The 10,666-nt window shown below is 33.7% G+C and overlaps 1 protein-coding gene across 1 annotated transcript; it reads left to right on the forward strand.

Annotated features, from left to right (window-relative positions):
• The first annotated feature begins 277 nt into the window (after window positions 1–277).
• Window positions 278–10,393, forward strand: LOC138333726 (protein disulfide-isomerase A3-like). The gene is made up of 13 exons (XM_069282283.1): window positions 278–492; window positions 2,149–2,236; window positions 3,357–3,474; window positions 3,922–4,029; window positions 4,406–4,526; window positions 4,949–5,062; window positions 5,554–5,679; window positions 6,152–6,331; window positions 8,013–8,115; window positions 8,381–8,506; window positions 8,777–8,856; window positions 9,106–9,157; window positions 9,367–10,393. The coding sequence occupies exons 1-13, from the start codon at window positions 359–361 to the stop codon at window positions 9,484–9,486; spliced, it is 1,470 nt and encodes a 489-aa protein (XP_069138384.1). The 5' UTR covers window positions 278–358; the 3' UTR covers window positions 9,487–10,393.
• Window positions 10,394–10,666: the final 273 nt, after the last annotated feature.

Here is a 10,666-nt window from a genome sequence, read left to right on the forward strand (position 1 = left end):
TAATAACTTTTATGACTCTATAAAATTATCAATTTCGTTTTACATTCCCAACATTAAAAAAAACCTGAATTTTCGCTAGTCACGTGAAGTTCTTTATAAGTAATTCTCTTCCATTTTTTTTTCTTGTAGGCCTATTTGCTACATATGTATATCTTTGTGTCGGATAATAGGCCTCGTCTAGTGATGAAAAAGGTGCTCCCTGTGGCTTCCGGTTAATTCGGTCATTGTCGGGATTTCCCGTTGACTAAACGTACATGTGGACCAATCACGTTTCGCCACCGCACGAACTCCGTCCACGTTGTGTTTACCGGCATCGGAAGAGACACACAGTGATAACACGAGAAGGAAGATAGTCGAAATGTTGAAATTCGCCGGACTTTTGGTGTTGGCATCGCTCGCCTATGCGAGTGATGTGCTTGTTTTCGATGACACTAACTTTGAAACTGAAATTAAGAAACTTGATTTAGTTTTAGTCGAGTTTTATGCTCCATGGTAAGTAGCAGAAATAGGCTTCCTTAATCGTCCGATTATCTTGGCATGACTTATTCTGAAACGTAAACTGGCCTACAGATAAACATGTTCCGTAATAACATTTCGTAAATAATACAATATATGTCTCAGAATATATTCATGTGTCAAACTTAATGTTTGCGATGTCTATGTAGTCTGTGTAGGGCCAAAGACCTATAGGTAATTCCTGTTCCACAGAGAAATGAAAGGGGGGGGGGGGTGAATTAAGTTTTTTTCTTCTTTTTCCTGCCTCAAATTATATTGTTGTGACAATGATGTTGCTGCTAAACATATTAATTGGAGATAGATCTATAGTATTTCATTGAATGGATTTTCTTTTTTTATTTAAATGGATTCAGTGGCTTCACTTGAGTGGCCTTGGAGTTGGGTATTAATTTGTGTTTATAATCGTCTGCTTCCGTGATATTAATATTTGCAACGACTGACTGTATAAGACAGTCAGTTTAATTCAATCCAATTCAACTTTATTGCTTCCTTAACTGTTACATGCATACGAAAGGGATCAATAGCAAAACATACATGTACATAACACACATGACAGTAAATCCCACGAGTCACCACTGTATTGATAGTGATAGAACGGTGACTTGTGGGTATTCAGCGATGACATATTTGCATCTATACTCTGCCAAATGCATGTGATTTTACTTTTGCAGAGTTATGGCCCTTCATTGACTGTGTATCCATTCTTGCCATAGCATGCATACTTGTAATGTATGATATCACGCAAATTTTTAGATAACCTTTTGTGAAAATCGCCATGGTAGTGTCTAGCCAGAAAATGACCCTATTGACATAAGTTTGCTTGGTGATAGTACCGATACAGGTGTGATGGCGAGAACTGAACTGGTACGAGATCTGGTCGCCTGCCAGTAGGGCCTTTGACTTATCATGCAACAGACTTCATTACTTGTTTCGGTTGTTTGACAGAAATGTTGTTGCATAACTAAATAAAATCCATGGAAGGTGGTCTAAAAGTCTTAGTGGTGGGGGATGGCTATAATGTAAAAAAAAAAAAAGCAGGTCAGTCATCAGTGTCCCTTGGCTTTTGCAAGGCTTTTTTAAACATTATTAACGGCCCAAAATCAGCCCCATTCCCCATGGCAAACCTCTCAATATTTTCCAATTCAAGCCTTAAATTTCCCAAAATCAAAATTTATTGAAAACTATCCAAAAATATTGCATTCATGAATTTTGTTGGTTAAGACATTAAATATTTGTGAATTGGCTTCAGAAAAGAACATAACTACATTGGAAATAAAAACTATTATTTGTTAGGCTTTATTTCATATTTCATAATTTTTCCCAAATCCTGGTTCCCAAATTCAAAGCCACAGGCGGCTGGCCCCATCCCCAAAGCAGTGACTCAGTGGCTATGGTTCAGTTAGTATCACTCCAGTGATCTGGATTTGATTTGTATTTAAAATGAATTATTGAATTATATTTTACCTGTTATGCAACACTAACTACAGGAATTACCATGGGAACATATTGTCTCCAGACTTGATATTTGTAAGTTGATAACAAAGCAGAATGACTATTTCATGATTAGTACACCAAGTTACAATTTGCTATTTTTTAATGATGAACTAATGATGTATTGTTTCTTGTGTTCAGGTGTGGCCATTGTAAAAATTTAGCCCCTCACTATGAGAAAGCTGCCACAACGCTGAAGAATGATGATATACCAGTGCCACTCGCCAAGGTAAGGAGAACGGGGAAACTTGTGTTGGGATGACCGTCTCTAAAACTTTGTACCCAGCGATGAAGATTGGGGCATGTCAGAGACAATAGATTGAATCTACTCATCTTGTCTTGTCAAAGGCATATGAAAAGAAACAATTAAGAATCTGTAAAGCAATCTACATGAACAGGGTTACAGTTGAAGAAAACCAGTAAATATACTTTTATTCCAGCATACCATTAATTACTTCATTAAAATAACAAAATACAGCAAATACATACTCTTTCTTAAATTTTAACAAAACATGCCACACTAACTGATTGAACTTTTGATAATCAATAAGTTTGTGTGTCCAATTAATAGTTGTGATATTTCTGTCAATTTTTCCAACATTATGGGAAACAGCATGTGGTCAATATCTAATCAAAGTACTGGAAGTGCTGAAAGGTTAAGGCTTAATAAAATAATTGCAGAGCGTCCGGACTATATATACAGTACTGTATAACCCCTGTAACTCGAACCCGCATTCCGCGAATACTCCACATTCGTCGAACTGATCTCATGGTCCTGACCATGTTCCTATATGTTTCATATAACAAAACCCCGGATAGCTTGAACAGCTATTCGTCGAATACCCCTTATTCCTTGAACAGATATATATTCCCGTTTCATCTAATACAAAGTATTTAACCATGTATTCATCAAATAGGTGTTCAACCATTAAAACATTTTCAAAAGCCCATATTTATGTAATTAATATATATGTTTTAAATTTGATATTGCTATATCATAAAACAGTAACACCTTCTTAAAAATTTTAAATGCAAAAATCATTGTAATAAAAATATCATTGCCACAATTGTGACCAACCTCGGATCAGTCAAATACCTTGTATTCCTCAAACTATTGATCTGATCTTCTGCTGTTCGAGTTATAGGGGTTTTACTGTAATAGGTACAGTGCAAACACGATAGGCATTAATAATAGATGAGTTCATAATTTTGATCCTTGAATTGGGTCATCAATGAATTGTCAAAAAAAACCAGAAAGTATTAAAAAATTGGAATGATACAGAAATGATTAGAACAAATTATATAAAAAAACAACAACATTATTTTAAACTTCTACATCTCTGTTACAGGTGGACTGTACTGAAAATACCGCAGTATGTGGCAAGTACGGTGTTAGTGGTTACCCTACCTTGAAAATCTTCCGTGGAGGAGAGTTCTCCAAAGACTACGAAGGAGGCAGAGATGAAGGTAATGGCAATTCTTAATAGAATAAACAAATATAATTACCAGAATTATTTCTGTTTTTTTTTATATACCTGGTCTAATATGGACCAAACAATGAATGTTATTTGTCGCATTCAATCCAGTTTTAAAGGTGAAAAATTGTACTAAAGTTCATAATTATAATGATATGGGTTAAAATAGTTACAAATATGCTTGAATGAAAGTCTTCAAATTTGTGTATAAAAATGACTCAAGATGAATTTATAAAAAAATCATTAAGTATAAGTAATTGACATTTTAATAACACGACTGATGTGAATCAATTACTTTTAGATTAAGTATTCAAATATAATGACTCATCAATATTATTTCCGAAAAAAGGAAAATAGAGAGGTATATTGCCATAAAGAATAAATATGATAATTGCAATTCGATGAACAATTTTTTGACGTGTGTTTATTTTTATCATAGCTGGCATCCTCAAAGTTCTAAGGAAAGAAGCTGGACCATCTGCCACTGAACTGTTAGATGTTGAGGCAGCAGAAAAATACCTTGGCAAAAAAGAATATGCCTTAGTTGGTAAGAAACGATTGGGATAATGTATATCAGATTAATTCAGTTCAGGATCAAATCAGATTTTGGTTGCGACAAAGTGGAGGGGTTAAAGGATTGGATTAAGAAGGATTTTGCTTGAGATATTATGAGTGATAAAAGTATAAAAATGTATAGCGTAATATAGTATCTTTATTGAAGTTGTATTCTGTTTCTTATAACATGACAATTTCCCAGACTCCAGATTACATCTAAAGAAAGAGATGGTGGTTTTTCTGAACATACATGTTAACTTAGAGGAATAATGGTATCTACAAATTAATACACATTTTATTGCTACTTAGTAATAAAAATTAGTTCAATAGAAGCAAGTATTTATCCTAAACTCATTCGATTTTTTCAGGTTTCTTCAAAGACACCTCAGATTTAAGTGCATTCAAGAAAGCTGCTGATGTACTGAATGAAAATGTTCGATTTGGTTACACAAGTGATCAAGCTGTTATGGATAAACTTGGATATTCTGAGTAAGCATTACTACCAAAACCATTTTACTGGAGGATTTCCAAAAATTTCAACTGTTTTAGTGTTACAGTGGTCAAAGAGACTTAAACAAGAAATGTGTTTTTATGGTTTTGAGTGATAAAATGTAATAGATATTAGGAGAAGGGCAGGGATTAGGTCTTGCATTAATTATTTAAATCTTTAAGTTTTGGAATCAGTTAAACAAATCTTTATTGAATGAATTATCTCCCCTAGACTGTGTATGAGTTTGATCTGAAGGGACATCTCCTTGCTGATCTACATTCATATGACTTTTATAAATATATGAGTTTTGACATCTATGAAAGAGCAGACATTTGCTTATTGAGTTATTTTCCAGTCTTATTTTGTTGTACAGTATACATTATTAAAATTAACGCTTGAATTATCTTGCTTTATATTACAGTGAAGTTGTCTTGTTCCAACCTAAACATTTGAACAACAAATTTGAAGATCCTGTTACCAAGTTTGATAAGAAGGTGACAACAGATAACCTCAGGAACTTTATTGCCATCAATGTGTAAGTCAAAAGTTACAAATGGAATTTCATTGTTTGCTTTATATACAATCACTCTATCATATGCTGTTTGTCAATTTTGCAACAACTGTTGTTCAATTAAAATAAAATTTCATCTTGGAGAAAAACTGATAATGGAAATCTTCAAAGTTTCTAAATCTTAATGAATATAAGTGTTGATTTTTTTTTAAATCACACGTCTGAGAAGTGTTTAGAAAAATATGTCGAGCTTTAATGAAACTAAAATTAAACATAACACAGAAGACGCTGCTTCGATTCCAATGTAATCTGACATACTGTAGTACAGTACGTCAGATTACATTAGAAGGATAATTTTGGATTCATGAAAAATTCTTCTTTCGCCAATGCTGTTTTTAAATCGCCAAATGCATTTCAAATTCGCCTATGGCGATCGGCAGAGTGAGCCCTGTGTACACTCATTTCCTAATAGTGATTCTACCAAAGTTTTGAATTATTTCATTATTTGTTCACAGGCTTGGTCTTTGCGGCCACCGTACTCAGGGCAATGCTGGATCTTTCACAAGAAGGCCTCTCGTTGTTGCTTACTTTGATGTCGACTACGTAAAGAATGTTAAAGGAACCAACTACTGGAGAAACAGGTAATTAAGTGATGTTTTCTTCCCGACACTGAACAATAGATCATGAAAATTATGGCACCAATAATTTCAATAGTGTACACATGCGATTTGTACCATTACAAACCCTTATTATCTTGTTAAAACTGAATGCAATAATTTTGCAGTGTGTTTTGAATTTGTGAGGTTAATTTTTGTGTTTTCCTTTACGGAGCATATTCTTGGAAGTTAGATTTCATGGTTCACTAATTTCCTATATTTTTTTAACTATCAATAATTAGATTGATAACAAATTTCTGAATATTTTGTTGGTGTTTATAATTCAAAGAATTAAGTGAAAATGCGAATATAGTGAAAGCAAACCACCCATGAAATTTGACCTCTATGCAGCATTCTGTCTGCATAAATGAGCTATGTGCAAAAAAATAAAGGTTTTTGTTTTTATTGGAATTCTTTCTTGAAATACATTTAATATCATAAAAAAAATCCTTCTCAGAGTGATGAAGGTGGGAAAGAAGATCCAGGATTCTGGTAAGGAGGTATACTTTGCTGTAAGCAACACTTTGGAATTTGAACCCGAATTGAAGGAATTTGGAATGGATGGCGATTTGGAAGGAGTACAAGTCAACGCACGAGACAGTCGCGACAGAAAATTTGTCATGACAGAAAAATTCTCGTAAGTTAATTATTTTACTGTTTCTCAAACTTCTGACCTTTTGAAAATAACTTGCCTGAGATACACAGGAATAAGTTATTTCTAAGAAGAATGCTTCCTAACAATTCTTGTTACCGCTATTTCTCAGAAAGTACAGAAGGGATCTTTCTCAAATTTCATATGTAGGTTCCCCTAGGACCCTAGTTGTGCATATTGCATTTTGGGACCGATCGGTCAACAAGATGGCCGACAGGCGGCCATCTTGGATTGGATTTGATAGTTAAAGTTTGTTACCGCTATTTCTCAAAAAGTGCTGAAGGGATCTTTCTCAAATTTCATATGTAGGTTCCCCTAGGACCCTAGTTGTGCATATTGCATTTCGGGACCAATCGGTCAACAAGATGGCCGACAGGCGGCCATCTTGGATTTTGTTAGTTAAAGGTTGTTACCGCTATTTCTCAAAAAGTGCTGAAGGGATCTTTCTCAAATTTCATATACAGGTTCCCCCAGGACCCTAGTTGTGCATATTGCATTTTGGGACCGATCAGTCAACAAGATGGCCGACAGGCGGCCATCTTGGATTTTGATAGTTAAAAGTTTGTTACCGCTATTTCTCAAAAAGAACTGAAGGGATCTTTCTCAAATTTCATATGTAGGTTCACCTAGGACCCTAGTTGTGCATATTGCATTTTGGGACCGATCAGTCAACAAGATGGCCGACAGGCGGCCATCTTGGATTTTGATAGTTAAAGTTTGTTACAGCTATTTCTCAAAAAGAACTGAAGGGATCTTTCTCAAATTTCATATGTAGGTTCACCTAGGACTCTAGTTGTGCATATTGCATTTTGGGACCGATCGGTGAACAAGATGGCCGACAGGCGGCCATCTTGGATTTTGATAGTTTAAGTTTGTTACCGCTATTTCTCAAAAAGTACTGAAGAGATCTTTCTCAAATTTCATATATAGGTTCCCTAGGGCCCTAGTTGTGTATGTTGCATTTTGGGACCGATCGGTGAACAAAATGGCCGACAGGCGGCCATCTTGGATTTTGATAGTTTAAGTTTGTTACCGCTATTTCTCAAAAAGTACTGAAGGGATCTTTCTCAAATTTCATATGTAGGTTCCCCTAGAACCCTAGTTGTGCATATTGCATTTAAGGACTGCTCCATAATGCTTTTTGGGACTGATCGGTAAAAAAGATGGCCAACCGGCCGCCATCTTAGATTTCATTGTTGAAGTTTGTTACCACTTTTTCTTAGAAAGTACTATAGCGATCTGTCTCAAATTTTATATGTAGTGTGTTTGAAAAAGTTTGAAAAGCAGGGAAAAGATCCTCTTTCCATTGTCAGACATAAATCATTCTTTGGTGGGCGCCAAGATCCCTAAGAAGAATGCTTCCTATTTTTTCTTTTGGTATTTGTGTTGAATGCAATTTGTTACTGGAGTTATAAACAAAATAAGATATGAAATTCTCTGATAACATCACAAATTTTATGTTGTCAGTCAGGCCTTTTCTTTCACACTGGAAATATAAAATCGTATTTGTTTTGCTTTATTTCATATTTTATAATCTTTCCCAAATCTTGGTTTTGTTGCACATTTTCCCAAATTCAAAGCCATGTGCTCCATTTTCAAAGCAGTGAGAAAAAGCTCTGTCATTTCATATATGTAGTAAAATTCAGATGTATGTTTTTAAATGCAGAATGGATACATTTGAGCAATTTGTCAACGATTTCTTAGATGACAAACTTGAACCTTTTATGAAATCAGAAGCAGTCCCAGCTGACAACAGTGGTCCAGTGAAGGTATGTTTTTTTTATAATTTTAATTTTATACATTTGACAAATATATTCATCCTTAGTGTAATAAATCTTTCTGAAATTGATTTATTAAAGATCCTTATCACTCTTTAATTACTCAGATGGACATGAAACTCTGTATTGAAATGGGAATTAAAATAAAAGTAGTTAAAAGTAATAAAAAAAAATCCCATGTCAGCAAAAAGAATTTAATCAGTTTTTGTTTTCATTGTGCGTAGAAAACATTTTGATTAGTAAATTTATTTTTCAGGTTTTGGTTGCTAAAAATTTTGATGAGATAGTTACTGATGACAAAGATGCACTGTTAGAATTTTACGCCCCATGGTGTGGACACTGCAAGTCACTGGAGCCTAAATATAATGAATTAGGAGAGAAGGTAGGTCAGAAAACACAACTCCTTCTTTTTAGATTGATTTATTAAAACACTTAACTGGTTTTAAATCAACAATTAGATATAAAATATGAAATTAAATTTTTTTATTAAAAATGAAGGTTGGAAAAATACATATGTCATATTCACATAAAATATTGCATTATGATGATAGAATCTTATCATCCATGACATATAAAATAATTCAATTGAGCCTATATCTGGATTTGTGACTCGATCTTGTTAATGTAAAATTGGAATTCTTTTTTCCAACAGCTCAAAGATGTCTCTGATATTGTTATTGCTAAAATGGATGCCACAGCTAATGATGTCCCCAGTCAATATGAAGTCAGAGGGTGAGTTTTAAAAAAAGTTTGAAAAATTTCATAGCATTTACAATGAAATAAGATAAGCTTTTAAAAGACAAATATAAAATAAGAAGGGGAAAATCATATTAACGGAAAATCAGGAAGGCTACAACACCTGAACAGTTTTTGATATTAATTGGCAAGTCAATTTTAACTCATCATTTTCAATGAATTTACAATGAAAATTGTCTGTTTAACATGGCATCAAACTAAATTATTTTTATTTTCTTCTTTCAGCTTCCCAACCATATACTTTAAACCAAAAAATTCTCCAGCACGAAAATATGAGGTGGGTATTAACATGATATACAATTTATGGGGTCTAACATTATATACAATTTGTTGTCTAACATGATATACAATTTGTTGTCTTAACATGATATACATATCATATCATAGCATGAACAAAATATTTTTGGTTTCCGAAAATTGTTATTGATTCCATTGATTTTTCTCACCCAAACTATTTGATTAATTTGTTGATTTTTCTTTCTATAGGGAGGCCGAGAAGTAAGTGATTTCTTGAAGTATTTGGAAACCAACGCCGAAAATAAGGCTGGCGTCAAGGCAGCCATGGGCGGCGAGAAGAAAAAGAAGAAGAAGAAGACCGAATTATAAATAAATAAACACTTAATGAGCATGAATGTAGATATAAAGTGAAAATGTGCAGATGAAATGAAAGAGGTACATGATTATCATAAATATTACAACCTATATTCCCATCCTTCTTAGTGTAAATGTTATATCTACTTTCATCGTCATTATAATAGCTGTTATTGTTCATTCTTGGTAAGTAAATCTTTCAATTTAGTGGGACATAGCTTTTACAAGGATTCCATTCGATGTAACGTTTAAAATTCCAGGTCTGAAATGATGGGAAACTCCTGTCAACAGGGGAAAATAAGACGTTAAAAATTTGATTTTCAGGCCTTTACTTGCATTTCTGGTAGGTCATTATTTACTGTTTATAAGAAATCACATCTAGCAGTATTCATTTGGATATAGTTCTACATACATACTGTATATAGCTGCAGCTGGCGCAGGGTGAATGCCCTAGGCGGGAATCTTTGTATGAATGGAAGGAATTTGAGAATGTGCGAATGAGTCTTTTTGTTTTTGTCTGGGGGTAGAGTATTTATATTTTTAACAGGATAATTCTGAGCTTTACTGATTGTGTTATCATAGATTTTCGTAAGGATTTTAATGTTATATGCTTTACTGATTTATGAAGAATGTATTATGAAATGTATATACATGTGAATCTTTCTACATCTTGGTAGTGTTACTGAAATCAAAATGCAGTCTCATCTCCACTGGTTCTTCTTGAAATCAATCAATCATAAATCTATACTAAACAAGTTCCAAAGTTTTTGATAGGTTCTCTTCAATATTTGAATGTATGTATCATTTACTTTATATTATATATATATACAGTGGAAGAAAGAAGTGCAAGTTTGGAAGAATGAAATCTATACAAATTGACAGTTAACCTTCACAACTGAAACATTAAATTAATTTAAACTAACATTGTTTGTCTGTTGTTGTTTTTTGTCTCAAGGTAATTGTAATCATTGTAATATCTCCAAACTGAAGAAAGGATGATTGAACAGTTCTCCTTGGAATACCTTTATATGTACTTCTTCCTGGAACTTCATATATGGGTCATCTATGCGAGCTAGTTTTGTCATATACAGTAAGTAGGTCACTGTGACCTACATTTTGTTTTAGTTTTTTAGCCTACCATTATCAGATGATGGTTGTCCGTAAACAATCCTTATTATCACAGTTTCTCTGAGGG

The sequence above is a fragment of the Argopecten irradians genome, chromosome 10 (assembly GCF_041381155.1).
Source record: "Argopecten irradians isolate NY chromosome 10, Ai_NY, whole genome shotgun sequence".
NCBI classification, from domain to species: domain Eukaryota; kingdom Metazoa; phylum Mollusca; class Bivalvia; order Pectinida; family Pectinidae; genus Argopecten; species Argopecten irradians.

Excerpts from the sequence above, each read along its gene's own strand:
- LOC138333726 (XM_069282283.1), top strand. The coding sequence starts at position 359 with ATGTTGAAATTCGCCGGACTTTTGGTGTTGGCATCGCTCGCCTATGCG. Across the intron at positions 493-2,148 it reads GTCGAGTTTTATGCTCCATG|GTGTGGCCATTGTAAAAATT; the intron begins GTAAGTAGCAGA and ends TCTTGTGTTCAG. Across the intron at positions 3,475-3,921 it reads CGAAGGAGGCAGAGATGAAG|CTGGCATCCTCAAAGTTCTA; the intron begins GTAATGGCAATT and ends TTTTTATCATAG.